The sequence below is a fragment of the Atractosteus spatula genome, chromosome 15 (genome assembly GCF_055471065.1).
Source record: "Atractosteus spatula isolate fAtrSpa1 chromosome 15, fAtrSpa1.hap1, whole genome shotgun sequence".
NCBI lineage: Eukaryota > Metazoa > Chordata > Actinopteri > Semionotiformes > Lepisosteidae > Atractosteus > Atractosteus spatula.
The window spans coordinates 23323258-23346500 of record NC_142720.1 but is presented as its reverse complement, the minus strand read 5'-3'; the positions used below and the strand labels follow the sequence as shown (position 1 = coordinate 23346500).

General features: G+C 39.4%; 1 protein-coding gene across 1 annotated transcript in view; it reads left to right on the top strand.

Annotated features, from left to right (window-relative positions):
* The window catches only part of dst (dystonin), a 174784-nt gene that overhangs the window by 29444 nt on the left and 122097 nt on the right, over positions 1–23243 (top strand). Inside the window, exon 5 of the mRNA XM_088933609.1 lies at positions 21192–21253. Within this exon, the coding sequence (XP_088789735.1) occupies positions 21192–21253 (62 nt within the window). The remainder of the gene's footprint in view (positions 1–21191; positions 21254–23243) is intronic.

Here is a 23243-nt window from a genome sequence, read left to right as displayed (position 1 = left end):
GGAGCTGCTGCTGAGATGAATAGGGCCATTTCCTCTGAGCCCTACCTGAGCCAGGAGCAGAGTAATGTATTCAATGCTGTGGAATAGCAACTGACAGGACTCTTTATCTTAACAAAACAAACTCAGCTACTGGCCTAGTCATTGCTTTAATGATACAAATCATGCACTATACAGAATATCTCAGATGGTTTTAGAAAGCAGTGAGATGTACTAGATGTACAAACCCTAACCCTAACCTTCTTGAAGTGAGTTACACTGATATGAAATTATCTGCAGGATTATCTTCAGTGGAGCAGTGCAATTCTTGTAGATTGTCAGGGACTACAAAGTCACTCTAAAGCAATTTGTTTCATTACATCAAGAGTTGCGGTTGTGGTGCAATGCAGAATCAAAGTGTAATAAAATCAAATTAAATCGCATGCCAAATTATTAATTCCATCAATTAATATAAAATTCAACTGAACCAAATATTATACATAATCATTTCCAAATTTCAACTAAAATATAATATTCTAAGCAACAGTTTACTAGGAATTGGTCACCAGTAATCCTGTTTTGCCTTTTCCCACTTGTTGATGTGCTAAACAGGATTCTAGCTAGCTTCATGATAAAACAGCAGAAGCAAGGCTCTCGGTAATCTCCTTGGCGGTACAGTACCTCTTCAGTTAAATTTGGTGAGACTTTATGTATTGCTTGAAAGATTGCAAACCTTGAACAGAGTGACTTTGCAGTAAGTGTCAGCTTAAACATTAAAGAATGCCTTTCATTAACAAGCCATGTAGGTGAAAGCATTGTCTCTAGAGCTGTCACAGGATAGTTTCTGTGGAAGGCAGGAATTTTGCCTCATCAGTATGCGTTTGTTTTGCAGAGCAGACTGAAACAGAAAGGCAGATGAAACAGTTCATTCATTTTGCCATTAGCAAGTTCGCTCAGACAGGTCTGCTAAGGTAGCGTGGCCGCAGGCGGGGAACTGTGTGGCCCAGCTGCTGGAGAGGATGGGCGCCTGCCTGGCAGGGCCTCACCAGGTGGCGACCCCTGTCACTGTCACTCTTTGTATTGCCCTGTGTCACTCCTCCTCTTAGGTCAGTAAGGCATGATGAGGCTACTCCTGCTGTAAATATTTAACACTGGTTTTTTATTCTGGTTTGCTGTTGGCTATGTGTTTTGAGTGTATGTATGAACTTTGAAAGGCTAAAATGTAGGAAGGACATATTAAAGCATAATGTATTTATATTTATCCTTAATTTTTTTTTAATCTGAAGGGTTTGCTCATTGCTGAAACCGTTAACATGGTTGAATATCCCACAATCAATTAATGGTAGAACATTTTGTTTTGTGGCCTAGTTGTGCCTGAAATGATTGGTATTTACTGTAGCATTGGAAAACCCAAATTCCTTACACGTATTTTTACAACTACTTATCACTGGGGCAATAGTGTGGAGCAGTGGTTAGGGCTCGGGCTCTTAACATAAAGGTTATGGGTTCAAATCCCAGGTGAGATACTGCTATTGCACCCATGAGCTAGATACTTCCCTTCAGTTATTCCAGCAAAATACCCAGCTGTATAGATGTTTGCATGCATACATCACTTTCGATAAAAGTTTCAGCTAAATCAGAGAATGTAGCAGTGTTAGAATTATCTTTCCAGAACCAAGAACAAAGACGACTTAATTGCAGGTACTACACATTATTTCATCAGCACAAAGTCTCTCGCTAATGACAATATTTAAGATCCTTAAGATCCATGTGTTTTCTAGAAACATGAAGCCGCTTGGATTGTATTTTTTAGTTTTTTTTTAGCCAAAGAACATAAACTGTTTGGTTCAGTTTTAGTTCCGATGATAGTGTTTTTTTGTTAAACATTGGCATTAAATTGATTAAATATTTTTTCTATTCAGTCTGCAATTATCACCATCTTCATTGTTAAAATATGACACAAAACAGTTGTGTCTACAAATTTCCCAAGAGAAAATTTGTACAATTAGTTATGAAACTTGGAGGGCCATCTGTTTCTTATCAGTTGTATAACGTTTTTTTCTAGTTTCCTTTCATGAATAACAATGAACATTTTCTGAATTAATGTCACCAAACTCCTAATCAGCACAATAAAAAATTACAGTTTTACAGTTTTAATAATTGGACATGTAACGTGTTATATCACAGTAAGCAATTCTAGTGCCCTACCTAATGATATACTTCTGAACATTCATTATACAAAACACAGAGGTAGCGATAGCCTAAGATATTAACATATCCCCAGTGCTTATTTGCAAAACAAAACAAAACTCAGTCTGCTACAGATATGTGTACAAACCTTTTGACCTTCTGGTATTGCAAAACACAATTCACTGTAGCTTTTGCAGTGTTACTTTTTGTTAACCTTTAAAGAAAGTGTTTGTGTCTTCTGAATGATTTCTAGGATTTTAAAGAAACTCTACTCTATATCTTGTAGAAGTTTTCCAAATCTTAATATTTATGCCTTTTATATTTTCTTAAATCAGCCTTTTTTAATAGACTTACAGAAGTCCTACAGTTTTGTTTTTTCTCAGTACTGCTAGTGCGTTTTGTTTGAAAATGAGCTTATCAATGAGATTAGTGTGGGAGTGACCCCTGTGACACTCAATACAAATATTTTCAGCTTCAGTCAATAGTTCAGTGTGTCAATACAGCCTTTTTCCCCCTGCTGGGCCTCTGTGCACGTTTCTAGAGCTGTGTCACAGTATCTCACACGTTAATATTCGTTACTGGAAGTGACCTCTGTATATTTAATAAATAGAAACAATATTTTTTAGCTGCTTCCAATGAAGTCTTTCTATTCTACAGCTGTTCTTATGTTAAAGTAGGGAGACTAAATTAGAAATATGTAATGCTAAAATAAATACAAATGGTTTTATAATTTTTGCTTTTTTGGGTTGTACAGTGCCAATCATTTCCAAAGTGTACAGCTATACGGTATATCACACATTGTTTTTGAACAGCTTTGGTTTGTTTAGAGCATCACCGTACCGTAGTGTGATGGTGTTGTTAAGAACAAAGCAGATTGTAATATTGTTCAGTATACATCCTTCCACTTACCTTTAACTATCGTGGGATTGTAAATGAAGATCCTTAAGAATGTGTGTTATTGATTTTAGTGAAGATCATTTTCTACAAAACGGTGAAAACTATTATGCCCTGTTTGTTGGTTATGTGCATGCTTAGGCACAGGGTACTTAAGGAGCTTAGTGTTCTCAACCTTCGAAACATTTCTATAGAGCTTTTACTAATCTACTGTACAACACTATAGCCTAACATCACAGAAGTCCAACTTTAAAAATCAAGCCAAATCGATTTAAATTGACTCCTCTATTAACTGGTTAGGTCAATATTACAACTGCACCCCTGAAGAAGCAATTAGTGAATAATTAGCTGAAGTGGTTACCATGAAGTGATACTTAACTTCCTACCAATAGTGGGAATTATGTTGTGCTGTGTGGGGAGTTTGAGGTGGTCTTGTGTCTGATGTCTGATGATTAAGGTCCTTTCCTGAAAGTTGTTTTGGAATCATCGTATCGACATCGCTGGGCAGTTTGTTCCAGACACCTACCACTCTGTTTGTAATGGTGTGCTTCCTGTTCTTTCTCCTAAGGGCACTTCCTCTTAATCTCCATTCACCTCCATGAGTTATTGTTTCATTATTAATCCTGTTGTCCGTAACTTTCAGGATTTTGAATAGATGCATTATTTTCACATCCTTGTGCCATGCTAGTAAATTATTCCAGCCAAACAAAGTCCTGGAAGCATTCACAGAGCTTCCTGTCAGGCACTGTAGAGTTGAAGGAGCATGCCTGTCTTGTCTGCTTGTCCAGCACAATGTAGTTAAGAGTGTTTTACTTCCCCTCATTATTTCCTGTCACTCCAGTTGCACTTTGGAAGGCTGTAGCAGGGTGTGGCCACTGAGCTGTACTAAGATTTAATTATGCTCTGGAATGCCTGCCAGGGTGCTTGACTGAGTGCTGGACCAGCATGAGAATGTGGCTGCGGTCCTTGCTCTTATAGCTTGAGCAGTCACTCAATCAACTGACTGAGAGGCACCTCTGGTATAGACAAAAGGCCAAGGACTTACACTTCATTTCAGATTAGGCTGCATTTAAAGCAGTGTCCGACTCCACACGCGGTGTGTCCTTGGCCAGTTTCTTGTTGTGTTCTTTCTCTTCTGTGTGTATTGTGAGACTATGTGCTTATTTTTCTTTGCTGTTTATTATTATTTTGTAATTTTTCCAGGGTATACATTCTGATTTACAGGGACCTGGAGGCCCATTTATACAGCATATACTAGAGTAATCTGAGTGAAATAGTTTACGTAAGACAGCAGTGCCCCGTCCGTCCACAGCCCTCTTGTCTGGAGCCATTATTCCATGCTGCTGCCTGTAGGCTTTGCTAGTAAAGAACCAGGACCTGTTCTTCCTTTTAAAAGTTTGCTTTTTTATTTAAGACAAAAAATAGGAATATGCATGGAATAGGTGGAATAGGGCGTCCTGAGTCATCTGTATGCCCCAGGTACGCTTGTGCAGTGAAATGCGTCATTCCCAAAACGTGAGGAAAATCTCAACTTAAACAACTGGTATTTTTCCTGCTTGTTTTTTTCTCTCTCCTTATTTGTTTTCTCCTCTAAGTTGAAAACATGAATTATACCTGGCTTTTAGAAAAAAAAACGCTGAACCTAATAATTATGAAAATGAGATAGAAGATATAGAAAACGGTCAACCAGTAAGTTTACATGTTTGCCAGGAGAAAAAATCAACACATGTAGTTAAAGCTGAGCTGAATAGAGCAACCCACAGCATGTTCTCAGGATGGTGGTAAATATGAAGTAGAAATGTTAGGATTTGGGTCATTCAGGCCTTCCTGTGTGCTTTGTTGTATTGTGTGTAAGGCACTGCCCTGGGAAAGCAGGAAGCACTTCTGCTGCAGCACTGAGCTGAATTATTTTAGGCTTCCTGACTCGACTGTCTGCCTGTGCTCGGTTTTGATCGGCAGCCAGCAATGCAGTGGACAGCAAAGGGATCTGTGACATTTACCCATTTTGCCACATTAGCCCCAAGTCCTAAATTGGGTGAAAGTGAATCTGCCAGGAGGGTGGCGTGGTATGCCAGCTGTAGCCCTTGCTGGCGTGCTCACTGAAGAGCAGGATTCCCTTATTTTACTCTTGTCCTGCAGGAATGGTCAGCATTGGCTTCCAGGAAGGAAGACTGGCCTGGCTTTCAGCCCTGTTTGGGTCCCGTCATGCCGGTTCAGTGACCCGCTGCAACACAGCATTAATGAGTGGAATGGAAATGCATTTGGGTCTGAGCTCTGCACACTGTCAAGGGGCAAAATCGGAGTGCATTTCTGCTACACAGAGGAAAATACTATTGGGCTTTGCCGAGATGTGGCTGGCGTCAGTGCAAAACTAAGATAGAATAGACTGCGACTTGCGTCCTGTAACAGATGGTTTTGGTTTCCCGACTGCATTTGAATCTGTGCTGGCAGACAGATGGCATGTGACCAGCTGCAGTGAGGAACCCGTGCCACAGCTCCTCCTCACGGTCAGGGGACGTGCTCAAAGGGATAGAGACAAATTACTTTATTCTTACGCACATCTGCATGTGAAAACCAAACCAAAGTGGTATTTAAAATAAGGAGATATCCTGGGTGTATCAGTGCATGGGTTTGTTCTTTAAAGCTAGTTGGTCCCAGCTTCTTCTGTAGTGGATTCTTGAAGTACTGTAGCCGTGGATGACATAACATATGACTGCATTACAGATTTGATCTTATTGACTGTAGCAGGACATGGATCATGTTTTTGAAGAACAGTATCTTTGTATTTTGAGGTAGAAGTCAAGTCAATGAAAACTTAATCTTACCGAAGTTTAGAAACACTTTCTTGAAACAATGTAGTGCACCAGTGCTGGACTATTGTCTGTGGTATTGCTAAAATTTAAAAAAAAGGGTTTAAGCCTCTAATGGTTCAAAAATCCATCTTCATGTGTTAAAGCCAGCTCATATGTCGTGATTACTTTGACAGATCTACAGTGCAAAAGGTTATATCTACAAAAGGTACATCTTATAGTAAGAATGGGATCCAGGGATGTCAAGAGATCAATAAATCTTAAATATGCGAAGTGCCTGGTTTTTACTTTCTTACCGGAACAAATACACTCTTACAAATAATGTATTGGAAATGTAAAGACCTATTTTCTGAATCAATATTTTCTTCCTGTCTACATATGGACAAAAGACTTTGACCAAACAATTCAGGGGTGAGTGTTTGCAAAAAAAAGAAAAGAGAAAATTAGAATCTGGACATGACAACTGCCTGCCTTCAGTACTTCAACAGCATACAGTATACAAAATGGAATTCTTTTGTGTTATATTTGAGGAAATATTTCAAGTTGAATCCTTTTGTAGTTGGAACAGTTTACCAGTTTACCAGTTTACTCTTAAGATTATGGAATATTCCCATCCTGCAGCCTAAAGAGACATTTTTTCCATTGTTGCACTACAGAGCAGGTTTCCTTGGCCTGGTAATAGCAAGGACAGGGAGACACATGGTATTGATAGATATCTCTGAATTATAAGAACTGTTACAGTACCAACCGAAGAATAATTTATTGTCTGGGGATTGCTTTTCTTTAAGGATAGCTAGCAAAACGGATAGATAGACATGCTGCATCACAGCTGTTGTGTCCTGGGTTTGAGTCTGAAGTGGTCTTCTGTGTGGGGTCTGCGTGTTCTCTGTGTGTTAGTGTGGACTTTCTACAAAAGCTTAGGTTTCCTCTTACTTCCTAAAAAGATGCTGCACATTGTTAAATTGTGTATCTGAATTTTTCCTGGAATTCTGGCCCAACCGAGGGGGAGTTCCAGCACTAACCAGGAATAAGCACCCTTCCAATAATGTATAGAAAAATTAAAAACAAACTTGAAGACAAAAGTGTCTTTAAGAATGACGTGATTGTGTAATAGCCGTCTTTTTCTGTCACTGTCTAGAAGATTTTTCTCTAGTAGTCAAACTCTTCTTTCAAGGTTAAGGAGTGTTTTTCACAGAGACATTTTGTTTCAATAAAAGGACATGGTGTTTTTTCTCATTAAGGAAAGTTAAAACAAGCTGCAACATGTTTTTAAAGCCTGGACAAGCTCATCTAATCTCCACAAACTATCAACCGGCTGCTAAACAGATTACTTCTAATGGTTTGTTTGTTGTAAGTGTTCAAAGTGGCTATCTAGTGTACACATCTCTGTGTAGGAGACAGACACATTTTCAGGGAAATATATTGATGCATTGTGATGGCAGAAGATGTCTGACTCCTGTAGTATTGGGCTTTTCTGTTGTGTGTGAATGATTAAATAGGGACCCGCTTTTTATGTAGAATAATTTATTGAAGGCATTATCATAAAAGGAGACTGAAAATGAGTATGGTTTTAGCCTCAGAGATACTATAGATTAACCCACAATAAGCTATCAATTTTCGTGGTATTAGATATAAGGATGTTATTTGAATTTAATGGAAAAATAGGTTTAATGGAATCAATTCATTTTGATTTAAGAAAGCTTTATTGTTATAGTAGCATGAACAGCATCTGGCCTGATCCCAGAAGCTAAGAATGGCTGGGCTTGATCAGGGCTGTGATGGGAAGCCCAAAGGAAAGACCAGTTTGCTGCTGTAATTGGTGTTGGCTGCTCACAATTTCCAAACCAGAACTCCAGAGTGATGACAGGGGGCACTGTGCCAGAGGAGGTGTCATGAGACATTAAACTGAGGTCCTAAGTACTCGGTTGGTAAATATTCCAGGGCAATCTTCACAAGATTAGAGGTGTTAACCCAGGTGTCCTGGCTATATTCCACACTGTACTTAGAAACTGGCCTATTAAAGGTTCCCTTTAATTAAGCTATTGAGGCAATTGATCACTTTTCTGCCCGATTAGCTGTGTAGCGTGGCTGCTGGTGCAGATTGGGGGCGGGGGTGAAAGGCGCTGTGACCCTGCCCAGTCCTTCATGTTCCTAAGCTGTTCTGCACTGCTTCGCATCATCACCTTGAGCCTGGATCTTTCATTCATACATTTATGATTGATGAACAACAGCTTAATTTGATTTAGACTTAAATCAAAGACTTTAGGAAAATTTAGACTTTCTACATAATAGAAAGTATTCTTATACTAGAATAGTGTTCTTCAGAATATTATTAAATTATTTGATTAATTCCACTTGCTTTAAGAGTGAAATTCCTGAACTGTGGAAAACTCTTGTTCATAGTATGAAATTATTCAAACTAATTATTTTAGAAACTGTAAACTCCCTGTAATTGCTTTGATCTATAAGAATGTTGCCTTCAAATTTGCTCATACATGTACTGGCACAGGGTGGTGGTGCAGAGGTTAGCATCACTACCTCCCAGCACTGGGTCCCTGGGTTCAATTCAGGACATGGGGTGCTGTCTGTGTGGAGTTTATATGTTCTGCCTGTGTTTGTGTGGGTTTTCTTCAGGTGTTTAATTGTTTAACTGGCCCTGGTGCGACTGTGTGTGTGTCTGTCTGTCTCTGCCCTGTGATGGACTGGTGTCCCATCCAGGGTGTATCCTGCCTTGTGCCCATTGCTTGCCAGGATAGGCTCCGGCTCCCCTCTGACCCTGAATTGGGTGAGGTGGTTAGGCTGGATGGATGGATATACTCTCTGAAAAGAGATGGGTAAGAACTAACAGAAAATCTTAGGTTTGGCTCAAGAACCTGTTCATTTAATGATAGATTGTGCCCTAAAGCTGTTCTCTGCTGTAGCCTTCCTCTTCAGCTCCCTGGTTTCACAGGCAATCTCTTTCCTGGCAGGTCCTGCCGATGCTAGAGTTTGAGACTGTTCTTGGCACAGGCGATGTGGAGAGGATAAATTAAAACTAGACTGCGATACTGTATACATCCCAGTGGAGGTGATGGCTTACCAGCTGTTGGCAAGCATGTTACCCTAGCTAATATTGCTCTGAATCAACTAACACATGCTGAAAAAATACAATATGAAGAATAAATTCTTATTGAAAAGGTAATACAGTAGACAAGAATAAAGAAAATGTTTAATTAATGCACTTTGTTTTATGAGAAGGGCAAGGACCTGGAAATTGAGAACTGAACAGACTATACCAGCATTTCTGAAATGGCCTCAGTGTCACCTTGTAGCCACATCAGACAATATTGCCTGCTCACACATACTAAGATATTTTTAATCAACAGAAGAAGATACAAATGAGGGGGCCTTTAACCCACATAGGCCCTTTGGTGATTAGAAGCTAATTGATCCAAAGATCTCATCTAGCTGTTCTTGAGGGAGGACAAGATATCGGCTTCAACAGCATGACAGGAGTTTGTTCCAGACTCCTACAATCATATGTGTAAAAAAAGTGTCTCCTTTTCTGTTATATGAGCATTAACACACAGTTTCCACTCTGGTTTTTGTTCCATTATTGATTTGGATGAAGTCCATTGGGTTGAGTGTGTCAGACTTTGAATGCTCTCTGCATTAGCAATTTTCCAGTCAGTGGGTCTCAAGAGTGTGCTGGAAGGGCTTGCTCATGGCCTACGAATAACATCTTTTGTTTCCTTATGCAGCAATGCTAGAATATAATTAGGCTTTTTACATTTGTATGTCTTTGCCATTTCTACATTTTTAAAAAAATAATAATACTTAACCTAGACATTTGTCTTGATTCTGTCTGACAGAAGACTGTCCCAGGGTTCAGCAATCCATGATTTTATTAGTGGGCCCTTCAGCTAACAAAAACAGAATCATCCCCTCAAAGAAATGAAAATCACACGTATTTCTGTGGACATGCTTTTATAAGCACATTGAACGAAATTAACTTCACACAATGCAGTGTTATTATTAGTTGTACTGTAGAATGGATTTGGGTTAGTGACTTCCATTCTGAACACTGTGAATAGTAAAATTGCCCCAAGACAGCAGACCTGCTAATTGAATTTTTTCTCAATCAGTTTTCAAAGCTTGATGATTTTATTACATAGAAATGGAGTAGCCTATATATGGTGCATATCTTAGTAATTTCAGAAACATTGGCAGTGTGGCCACCAGCAAGAGTTGGTGGCAGCAATCTGTGGCCACCCAGATAATAGGCCTGATGACTTCTAAGCTATACTTTATTCTTAATCAGCACAAACACCATGGATGAACAAAGACCTTGTTTTTAAATATTTGGGCCAATACGCTGTTCATGAAAAGTATGTTGGCTGGCTGAGTGAAGCTCTTCAGCTGAGCTGGCAGTCGACAGTGTAGCTTAACTGTACGACCCTGGCTGAGGTTACAGAAAGGGGGCCTGTTATTATTTTTGGGCAGAGGAGGATGAGGGGGACCTACAATGGGAGACTGTGTTTGTTTCCTCAGGGATGGGAGACAGTGATCTCTCACAGGGAGCAGTGGAAGCTCCGATGATTCATCAGCACAGATAATGTTTTAAAGAGGATGAGCTAACTTGTTGTATAAGCAGAGAGACTGAAGTTTTTTAAAAAAGGTCCTCCTTCGGTTAGTTTGATTTTAATTCCACATTGAATGAAAACTTCCTCTGCTTTAGTTGAATCTTTGCTTGGTATGTGTATATAATAATAGGATATCCTCATGAGTTTGGAATATAACATATTCTAAATAATACTTTCATGGCGTGTGAACAGGATATTAAGAATACCTCCGGTGGAATTCTCGATGCCAGCGATCTCAATCCCAAATATGTAAAGTCAAATATTACCCCTGCATTCAGGTTACAGCTGGATACATTTTATGTGGATTACCTATTTAGGCTGAACTTTAATCTGTCAGGCTTTCCTGCTGAAACATGTATTGGCAAACAGAAAAACAAGGAAGCCATTTTCCAGCATGCAGCAATGCTACCATAATATATGAGTTCTGCATTCTTCTAAAAGTGTTAATTTCACATGAAACAGGACACAGCTGGATTGCTGTGGAACTGCTGTAAGAGTTGAGCTGCGTAAAACAGAAACGTATTCAAGCAGTTTTAATACACCTGCGGGAGCATCTTTACTCTTCGCCACCACTGCAAAATGTGTTTCTCTGTTTTACTGTTGCACACTTTTGTTGTTTATGTACTGCATTTTAAAAAAGAAATATTGTGTAAATGTAGCAGAGCATTCAGACCAGATCGCAGTTCTGTGAAGACAGAAAAGAGAATTGGAACAGAAAAACTGGAGATAGCCCTAACCCTTAAATGCAGAATATGTTTGGAATTGGTACCCTGTTCTATACAAAGGTTTACAGGCCACCTTTTCCAAATACCCAGCCTGCTCTGCATGTAAGAGTAGTGAGGGTTTCTAAATACCTGTATTCTGTCTGTTAGTAGGATTTTTATTGCTGAGTGTTTTGAAAACAAATAGACTCTGGCCATTCAGAGAGTAAAGAGATGATCATGCTTTTGTGAGTTCTTATAGAATCAGATTGGTCTTCTGATGTTTTTGTTCAGTGTAATTCTTATTAAAGACCACAAGGAGGAGTTTCTGTTCAGTGGAGAGCTGGGGTGTCCTTTTCTGAGTGCTGTTCTGTGTACATGCTGGGCTGAATTCCAGAAACCAATAACAAAAGCACTGAAAGACAGATTATCATTGCAGGATACTTTCTCTTTCATCAAGACATAATGTATTCTTTAAAACATTAAAGGAAGTTTAATTGTATTAATCTACGGCTGTACTTATCAGTGTCTGTGTTTTTCTTAGTACTTCATGCTCTTCCAATTAACTAGGACAAAGAGGGTGAAGAATTAAAAATAAAACATAAAATCATTACTTGATTAGAAAGTCGTATCTAATGCACCAAAAATCTTTAAAGCTGTAACTAACAAAGGAATTCAGTAACGTCTTCAGTGTTTACTGCTAATGAAAATTAATGTGAACATTCTTTTGTGGGGCATCAACTAAATGTAGTAAGAACAGCCTTACTACATATTCTTTAACTGTTACGCAAATGATAAATCTCCCTTGAAAATGTTTATTACTGGTGCTGACAACACCCCTCTGTCTTTAAGCCTACAGTCAATGTCAGATTCATCCTCCAGAGGGCACTGTTTACTGTTGGATGCTGTGATCTGGGGATTTTCCTGTATCACGCTGTACCAGAGAGTGGTGTAACTAGAAGCCCACCTACCAACTGGTCTAGATAGCCCAACACATTTTGTATAATAATTTTGTATATTATTTTGTTAATCCATTGTTTTTTTTACTGGAATGGAGTTTATATGTTAAAAGCCTCTGTTTCAGGCCAATTCAGTCTATTTTCCACCCACGGTGTGCCACTTAGTTTTCCCCAGCTCTTAAGACCTGGCTGGTACTGCTTTATAGGAGTCAATTTTAGCCTAGCCTGTCAGGCGGGTCCTTGGCATGGGCCACTGAGACATTCACAGCGCCTGGGCTGCTCGCTGCTGTGATCCCTCGAGGAGCTGCAGACAACTCCGGTCCTTGGTGTGGTTGCGGTCCGCGGTCAGAGATGGCATGGCTGACCAGGATCCTGGCGCGGGGCAGGGAAGAGCTGCCCCAGCACCGACACGGCTCGTGTGCCGAATGTGAACATCACCCTCTGCACTCACTGGTGTTTCCATTTGTTAGCACCAGCTGCTACAGAGAGCCCCTCATGGCAGCCCTGCTCTCAAGCCAAAAAGATGCTTCTTGGTACACTGTCATTTAATACATTTGCTCATCTTTCATTTATTACGGTATTTTTATCTTATCGGTCAGTAATATTTTGTGCTTTATGATTTTGTGTCCTAAGTGGGTTTCTCCTGAACTGTGAATAGTTTGACCCTAAAAATATATGTTACTCAATGTACATTACTTGGACTGACATATGGATTTCTGTGGCTATAGTCTTAGCGAACGCTTTAAAGTGCACCCAGACTGTCAGCTAATTTTTCTCTGCTCTGTTATTTTTAGATGATCTAAATGGAACGCCAGTGCAGATTTAATAGTGACAGGACAGCTGGAGAGATGGTGTTATACCAAATTAAAGGATACATTTAATTCCGTTGTTTTAATTATGGGAAAACAAATAATGGCCTTTAAAGGTTATTATAGAAATATATATTTTTTATGTTCTTTTGTGTATAGCTATGAGTGATAAATAATCATTTCAATTTTCCATCTTTTATTAGATTACAAAATTCTTGACATGTAATCATCTATTAGTATCTATTTGTATATATTATTTCCTTTATCTAGACGTATGTGGGGGTTATAATACTAGTCAGGTTTCACTGTTTAGAAACTGGTACAAAAGTGAGTTTGGCCTTTTTGGAAGTGAATGAGAAATGTTTATTTTCAGACCTGTAACAGACGAACAGACTTTTCTCCTAACTCACAATGTTATGAAATGGTCCCAAGGCTCATGCTGTGAAGTGAAGAAAGATAACAAAAGGCGACCTCATAGAAGGTTAACAGCTTGACATGCTGTACGTTGAAGTGTCTGTTGGTTTCAATTCTGCTCAATGAACACATCACTTTCAATATATAATATAGAATATATAAATATATGGTGGACGGCACGGTGACACAGTGGTTAGCGCTTGGACCCAGGGTTCAAGTTCTCGTGTGCTGTCTGTGCGGAGTTTGCATGGTCTCCCCGTGTTTGCGTAGGTTTCCTCTGGGCGCTCTGGTTCCCTTCCACAGTCCACAGACATGCTGGGAGGTTAATGGGTTTCTGAGAAAACTGGCCTTGGGGTGAGTGTGTGTGCGGGTGCTGTGATCGACTGGCTGCCTGTCCTGGATGAATCCAGCCTTGTGTGCGGTGCTTGCCAGGATAGGCTCCGGTTCCTCTGCGACCCTGTATTGGATAAAGCCGTTAGAAAATGGTTGCTTTACAGCATCTCTTGACTAATTTTCATGAATGATGTATTTTTGCCTGAATGAATGATATATTTTTGCCTGTGCCTTTTATGACCATAGGTGCTTGCTAACTAGGCCAATTCTGCAAAATAAAAATGGCTTCTGCTAGGACTCATCATAGCTTAGCTCTGAAAAGGCGGCGTGAACCAAACGCAGAAATGTTAGTCCCCTGTCCGAGAGAGTGCTGGCTGAGGGGACAGTTCATGTGCCCAGCCTGCAGCAGACAAGCCGACGTGTTTTTGAGTCTGATGCATTTCTACAGCCGAGCTGTGTTCCAGAGGTCCTCTCCACTGCTCCACTCATTGTTTGTCTTTTACAGACCAGCACAGTCTGCTTTAACGGCAAGTCGTACAAGTCACTGTCCCTAAATTCACACCACATCACCCTCAACAGCCGCTTGTCCCATGCAGCCTGTCCTGGGATACACCCTGGACAGGGTGCCATTCCATCGCTGGGCAATGAGTTTACATCAAATGAGCACATTTACTTTCTTCCTTTAATCCTCATCTGCTGTAATTGGTGTTGTTTTAAAAAATCCACTTCTAAATAAAGTGACACTGTAGAGAAGCAGTGTTCCTCTGACATCTTTGCTATCAATGTTGACGTGATTGATTGTTTTCGAAATTGTTATAAAACAATGTACATCTTAGCAAATATAGCCTTCTTGCTTTTTAGTTTAGGCCACTTATTTTGAAGTCCAAGCTTTTGTTTTTTTTTCCTCCTCTGTTATCTGAACTCATTGTGCTGACAATCACCTACATTGCAAGCTAAACACTGGGGCAAGGACAGAAAGAGCACAGCCAGGCGTTACTGAGAAAAGTGATCATGTTCAGCACTGTACGCAAAATATGTCTGTCAAAATCCATGTGTGTAGGTGAAAGTTACATCAAATGCAGTGAGAATGAGTTGCATAGCTGAGAAATGTTATTTGCATTTTTAGTGTGCAATAGTAACCAAAATTGTGCTATCTGTGCTATCAGCTGCTATGAGCGATAAGGAAAATGTTATCAGCTGTTCCAACCCTAGGGGAGAGCTACAGTTCTAAATGTGACATAATGAGACGTTGATCAGGTACAGTGCTGTGCACTAAAGCCTGTGCTTCACTGGAATATTCTTCTTGCTGAGCTTTGAAACACCTATTCATCTAGCATCTTTTCATGAAATTGTCAAGCTTATTATACCTGAAATACCAACTATTGCTGTACCGAATACCTGACCTCTTTCTTGGGTTATTTCCTCTCTGATGTTTAATTCTAGAAATCAGGATCTTGACTCCTTAGGCAAACCAGGATGGTGTTGGTGAGGAGTAAGAAGCAGGAGTATGAAAGGTACCAGGCGTGATATTCGTCATTCTGTGTGGACAGCCTCCTGCGCACAAACCGCTACTATGTCTTCTTGTCCAAAGGGCTGGAGTTTCCTATATGGATAGTCAGAGTGCATGACATGGCTTTGGAAAATACCGTGCCAACACGGGATGGAGTTATAATGCTGTTATTCAGCAAAAAGGAAACTGTTCTCTTGGAATGGGAACACTAGTTCATTTCAGTCTGTGACAGTGGTGTCTGATGGCGAATAACTGGAATGTTTTTGTTTTGTGGCCTGAAATAAGAGATAGCATTCAGTGATTTGTATATTATTTAGTTTTTCATGACAATTCCCAATTTTCCTAAAAAATTCATTGTACTGGGGAGATCTGCAGCTGTTTCTGTTATATTTGAATCATAGTATATACTGTATGTGCATATACAGTATATCCCATTAAAGCTGAGTCAAGTTAAAATGAACTGCAGTAGAAACCATGTTTAAAAAATCTTAAAAATCATAAATGACTATAGATTGATTTCAACATTTGTTATTATTTATATTATTATAATATTGTAATATTTTGTTTTGAAGAATGTACATTTTAAAACAAATTTAATCAAGATATGTAATGAAATTAGAATTAATGAGCATTACAGACACTGAAATACTCATGTCTTGGTTAATTAAAGCATTCAGCAATCACCAATTATTATTTTTTCTGTTAAATAGCCAGTGATTTGCCAGAGGATAGATAGGGATATATTATTTCTGATGTACTATAAGTCATGTTGACATCAGAGTTTCTGAAATGCGCTTTTCGATTTGATTTATAAATTGGTTTATACGCTAATGCACAGCAACGTGCTTCAGTTCTTTCACTCGCTTTGTGGTCTATCCAGAAACCGTATCATGTGATACAATCAGCTAAGAAGTGAATCACTGTCTTTTAAATTGGAAACTTTCTGATGAATTAAACGCTGATGCTCAGAATTGTGATGTTCCCATCTGGCAGTTAGTTAATTGCATGCGAAAAGGAAGGAACAAGGAGTTTGTCATACAATTTTGTCAAAAAGAAACCATGGTATTATCATGTCTGGCAATGTACTGTACAGTAATCCCTCGTTATACGCTAATTAACTTCACGCGAAATGGAGTATCCGCTCGAAATCTTTGTTCGCTCTTTTCACGTAGGAGGAGAGCAATCGCACGGCCTGATCTCGCCTTGTCTCGGTCAGCCTCCTTAGCGAGTGACGTGTCCTCAGTTTCTCACAGTCTTAAAGTGTCCTGCGCACATTGCTGTGCATTATCGCATCGGGCTTGGATGGGCCTTGATGTTGATTGTGCAAGTGTTAGTGATAGTGATTTCCTACATAAAAGTGACAGTTATTAGTTCAATTAGAAATAAATTAAAGTAGCTCCTTTGCTGTATGACAAAGGGAAAAGTATGAATCTGAAAGTGTGCATGATCAGTGCTGTCTCTAGGTCAAATAGAAGGGTAAAATTAACGTTTTTGAAAATTTGGATGAAGGCCAAAGCAGTCGTACTGTGGGTAGATAGTATGGTGTTAATGAATCCATACCATAAACAAAACTTAGTCTGCTACCAGAACAAATGCTGCCAGTTCCACTTACTGTACTCTGTCTTCTCTTGAAGATTTGTACTTTGACCAGTACAACGAAAACATTGAAAAGAATTGCCCCTGAGTACACATACAAATCTGTAATCTGTAATAAAGATAAAAGAATTTACAAGAATCATATCGAAAGTCCAGGAGAGGGAAACGGAAAAGCTTTTTGCCAGCGAAGTTTTTGGCAAAAACTGAAAAAGGGCTCCAGTCTTTGAATTGTGAAGTTTGCAGGAGATTGGCAGCCGGTATCCAGGTTTCCTGACGAACTGATAATGAAAATGGCTGTTTACCTGATCAGGTCTTCAGCGCTGACTAAACTGGGCTATTTGGATAAGAATTTTTTTTAAATGATTTTTCTATCATTCTTTGTATATGGTGTTAATAGTATGCTGTTTTTGAGATTTATTTTATTTTTGTATTTTACTTTAGTGGTTCATGTTCATGTGATCATTTATTGGAGCTGAAAAGAAGAATGTTTAAGGACTTTCATGGGTTCATTCGCGACTTCACTTCCCCTAAACCCTGTTTCTCCACGAAGTCTTCATCGCGATTTTACCTACCGAGAGGGTTTTCAGGATCTTAACCCTTGCGTCCGGAAAGGGATTACTGTAAAGGATTTACAGTTGTAAGACAATTTCAAAGGAGAAAGAACAAGAACAATACCTAACAGTTCACATGGTACTTATCTTTATTCATTCTTGTAAGGCAAATTTCTATACATTCTGGATAGCCAGTGTGTCAGTTTCTTTTTTAAACACACACACATGTAAAACGAGGAAGCTTCTGCCTTAAGTAAACAGAGTAAATGGAATCAACCTCTTACCCAGCCTTAGGACTGGAAAACCTGACAAGACTTGTTCTGGATGATGTAAGGGGGAGTAGCAGTCTCTCTGCAGCAGGCTGCAGTCTTCAAGCTTCGCTCATGCCTGCCCAAATGTGAAATTATGTACTTTTTTCGAAAAGCACCCTGAGGACCTTACAGGAGGGATGTGGCATCTTCTGTGCAGTGAGCAGGAGCAGAATGCTCAGCTGGTGAAGCTGATGTGTTGTATGGGTCAGTATGCCTCCTCTCATACGCTGTCACTTCTGTGTTTTGTCTCTGCTTTCTTCAGGATCGGCCGTTTACTGAATGCGTTCAGCACTGCAGTGTACTGTGTGCCAGAGCTGTTGCAATGAAATGCAAGTTTTCTGGAAACTGATAAACCCTGTTTTGCAACACTGTTTTTTGTACTCTAATCACAGCCTTGGACTCAGACCTCAGCCTTGGACTTCATTTTAGAAAGGACTGCGTTATTGCTTAAATAATTATGATTGAAAAAAGATGACAAGAGTATTTTATCTAATGAATTCCTTTAATAATATTTGACTAGGGAGTTTGTTTATTTGCACAGCTGTACTGGTTGGAGTTGGGAGATATTAATTACTTTTTAATGATGTTCGGGTTTCTTTTGTCTCAATGTTGTCCAGCTCAGGATAACTGCATCAAACAAATACCATCTCTCACTGTCCTGTGGACTGCAGTGGTTACTGTATTTAACTGGCCTGTTTTGGATACCTGACATTTACTGATGAAAAACACAGAAAAAAATTGTTTGGAAATAAGACTGAAAACAAAATGGGGATTGTGAGGATGAGAATAATTAAGCTGTTTATTTACTGTGTGCTTTCTGCCTTTGCTAGTGATTTTAGGTATTCTAACATTTTTAATTTTGAGTAGGGGATTTGACTTATTAAGAACCAATGTATGTGGAATGTTTGATTACCTCTGCAATCAAATCATTTGGTGTTCTTTCAATGAGCATTCTGTATCAGTAGTGATATTGGCCTGTTAGCAATCTGCTTTTATGCAGTGTCTTTAAGTTTAGATTCAGTCCAGCTGATGTATTTTACCACAGTGGTTTATATTACCACCACAACCAACATCGCCTGTTGTGGTCTTCTGTTCTGATGATGTGTAAGAAGTAAGGAGAAGTAGGTAATGTCTGTTCTTCAGACTAGATCTAAAAGTGACTGGTCACACTGATGTTTAAATGTATATCAGATATGAAATCTAAACTTCATGAACATAAACATTAAGGTGGTAATAATAAAATTAACAATTCTCAAAAGTGCATAACAAAAAGCAAAAGTGCTTTTCAAAAACCCATAGAAAAAGAAATGCATCAGTTGTTTGAAAACAGTGTGCAGAACAGAAAATACAGCAATTTTTTAAAACAGAACACTCTGTGCCAGTGGCTTTGTTTGAAATGTAATATCTCCAGTTATTTTGTGTTAATTCACATGGTGTGTCTATCACGTGCACGGCTCTGAACCCTGCATCCGCACACAGGGGAGATGAGGAAGTGAGGGCGGACTCCTCTGTCCCGCCCTCATGTCACAGGCAGACCAGTGCAGGAGGCTCAGCACTGACTGAGAGAGAGGCATGGTCCTCACATGTTCCTCACCTACTGCACCGCAGATCTGCGAGTTCCCAGAAGTGCTCAGGGGTCACTGGATTAGCTGAGATCCTGCCAACAAATCCCACCCTTGCCTTGACAGCCCTCTTCCAGTTGTGTGCTGCTACTGAGGGAGTCCTGATCACAGTCTGCTAGTGGCATGACAGAGATCAGCCTGTGTTCAACTGCGTTAGCCTTGCTGGATGAGCTGTTCTGGGGTCCCTTGTGCAATATTTGGATATTTATATTCATTTGTTCAGCACCATTTGTAAGTTTAATAACATTAATAACATTTCAAAATATCATTTTTTTCTTAGTTCAGCAGGTTATCTTTAATAATGCCGTAAAAACAGTGCAATGAATAGGATAGGTTAAAGAGTGCAGTTATCTTCCATGTAGAAGGATAAATCACAAGTTTTAGACTGGCAGACTCCACTTAATCTTAGTGGTGGTTATACTACAAAGGATAGATAGTTAAGGGTTCCAAAATCTGTGGCACACCTTCTAGAAATGTGTATATACTTGTGTATCTGCTTTATAGTTTTAAAGGAAATTTTGATGACGAGCATAATAAAATAACTTTATTCTTCATGCTTTTAGGGTTGATAAGGACAAATGTGTACCTCTTGTTCATGCACAGTGCTGTGCTCTGTTTTCGCTGTGTGCAGTTTTTTCCATATTTTTATGCTCAGTTATGAATTGCACCAATGTGTGTGTTTTAAGGGTTGCCACACCCAGTGGGCACTGAGGTTGCCACGGAAGCAATACACAAATCAAATACTGTGGTTGGCTGGAGCTTCAGCAGTCAGTGATGAGTAATGGAGCCAGTGAGCTGTGTAGGGTTGAAATTACTGCCATTTGGCACAGTGTAGGAAAATACTTCCACAAAGTTACACCTATCAACGTCTGTTCATCTTTCTTTATGAAGTACATTTTAAAATTGAAACCACAAAAAATGCACTTTTGTTAATACAGTACATCTCAAATGCCTTTGCAGAAATGCAGCTAATCTGTCTCTCAAAATCCATCCAAAATCATAAGAAATATCATAATAACAAACCCCGAGAGTGAGTGAGAACTGTGTATTTAAAAAAAACACTTTATTGCTGAAGCTGCATTTCGGTCCTGAATGTTCTGCAGAGAAATTATATGTTTAGTTTGAGAAGAGAAAAAATTAAATGTTGTAAAATCTTGTTTTTCACTGTTGTCCTGATGTAGAGGATGTAAAACATATGAAAGCATTTCTGAAATGTTACTCCCCCATTTAACTTATATTTTTCTCTGTATTCCACATGATAATGTCTGTTTGCATGACTAAAAACCTGAAAGTCTTATCTGAACATTTATATTATACAGAGGACACACGGTCGTGCTGACTAGTCAAGGTCATACAAGTAGAACAGTCCCATTTATCTTGTACAAATAGTTGGAGTCCGACGAACAGTTGAGGACTACAACAAGGTGCTTTTTATCCTTTCAGTGGTCTTGTGCTCCTCTCTGCACAGTTTAATCGATTCTCGCTCATTTCCGTGCTGGAATCTGTTTGCTCTGTGGATCTCACCTGGCTGTGAAGCGATAATACTGGCCTCAAGAACTGGACAGGGCAGCTTGGTCTGTGCTGCCACAATCCTTTGTGTAGATATACTATAGATGCCCCCTCTTCATTTCTGGTTTTGTCCCAGTATAGTAAATAAAACCAACTTTACTGCCAATGATGACATGATATCAGCGTATAAGTAAAGTCTAATACAGTCTTTACAGTCTAATGCAGTCCTTCAGTGTGCCAGAATGATTTTTAGTGTTCCTTTCTTTTCCTGCTCTGTGCCCTTTGCATTTGAAATAAACCAACCTGCCTCTAGTTTCCAGGTCTTGCATGGTGTAAAAATGCTGTTATAATAAAACAAATTAATTCATCTTTTCTTTGTTCCAGATGAAAGAGACAGAGTACAGAAAAAGACGTTCACAAAATGGATAAATCAGCATCTCATGAAGGTAAGATGCCTGCTGTTTTCAGTGACTCTGTGGTGGAAGGAGTTGCATATATCTCAGTTTTGTCCCTTTAGTTATTATTCTTTTTGCAGAAGATTTCCAACACATTTGACAGATTTTTTAACTTTGCTGTTCTCAGACCTAGTGTTTTACAGATATTGATGTGAAGTAATTTAGTGTCTGTTTACAGTGCTAAAGACAGTTATCCTGTTATCAAGAAAACAATTATGATAGTTATTTGTCAAAATCACTATAATTTAAATAAGAAAATTTGACAGTTGCAGGGATACACCTGTGCACTGGCAAAAACAATTGCACTAGTCTACATAATCTGTTGGAGTTCAGGGTAGTCGTTGGACAACATTGCTCAACGAGAAGGAATCTCCTGCTGCATTTCAAGAGCTGTTGACAGGTGATAAAGGCTAGAATGGGTGGAGTGGACAAACCAGATTTCTTTCAGATGTATACAGCTTTTAAATATGTAAGATAACTCAGTATTTTAAAAAGAACTACATTAATACTGAGATCTTTACTTATGCTAGCTGTTTCAAATAAAAAAAGGCAATAAAACTGCTAATTCTGAAAGGGTTAGCAGGACCTAAAAGTCCAGTTGAAATAATTTCCTTTCCTGAAGAGTATATGCTTAGCTAAGAACATTAATTTTCAGGGAACAACTGAAATAATGATGGCACCTTTTTTTTAATTAATACTTAAAAAAAAGTTATCTAGAGAAGCCTACTGAAATTGCTGCTTTCTCCTTTTTTTAGGTCCTTGTTACACTAGACAATCATCTGGCCTCTTTTATCCTCTGCTTTCATATCCCACACAGATCGCCTAGTTTAACACCGCTGGCAGCTCTCCAGCAGCACTGTGGGTCCTAGTGCTGTCAGCAGACCGCAGTGCTGCTCCCCGTGACAGATTCCAGTGCGTTGATATGTGTCGCACGTCAGCTCTGGAGTATAGCTGGTTAAAAATGGACACTACAAAAATCAGAATAGTATTGCTGGTAGAGATTTAAAAAGTTTAGCAGACAACTAACCATTTGCATTTTGGTAGTTCTGTATATTCTAGTGGTGATAATCGAAGGGAGAATGACTTTTAAAAACAAATTCCTGCTCCAGCTACTTTATGTATGCATTTACAGTATGTACATAGCCCACTTGTCTATCAGGAATTTGTCTTGTCCTTGCTTTTCCTCCTCCATCTCAGAAGCAATTTGAGATTGCTTGATATAATAGTGAGAATCTGTGAGACTGAATGCAGGTGTATCTGGAGCTGTACTGGATTGGCTTAACTGGCACATTGTTTGCATGTGAGAAAATCATCACAGAAAAGGCCCTGACCATTTAATATGAGTTGCAAAACAGAAGCAGCATCATTTAGCTTAGCAAGTGCAGCGCAGAAATCAACTCTTAATTTGTTCTTGCTTTCACATCCTCTCGTCAAATCCTTTTACCATTAGTCCAACGTACAGTAGGCCCTGAATAATGAAACGGGGAAACAATTCAAAAGACCCAGAAACCACGCCGAGCTGCTATTTTTGCTCTGCAGCTGTGATGGTGTTTGAGCCTGTGTGCAGGGATTAAGTAATGGTTGGGCAGGGGTGAGAGCCGGCCAGGCTCAGGCTGTGCAGTATTTAGCATGAGGCTGCTTCAGGGGAGGCAGCTTGAAATGGGAAACTGTGTGAGCACGCAGGCAGCTCTGCTGAACCGAGCTGAGTGGTTCTCTGGATGGTACGCCTGCTGGTTAAACAGCCCAAGACAAGTTGCCTTTCACCTGGCAAACGCCACATCAGCTGGTTTGTGTTTTGCCTTTTTTAGAGGTGATGTTGATTGAGCATTTTGACTCTGACTCCTTCTTTGCATTAAAAACCCATTACTCAGGTACTTGGAAAAATAGTGGTCCAAGATGTGTGCGTGGCCCTGTAATTACAATGCCGGTAGGTGATGTTTTTAGACCACAGGGGTTTTCATCAGGTGTCTCATGGGAACTG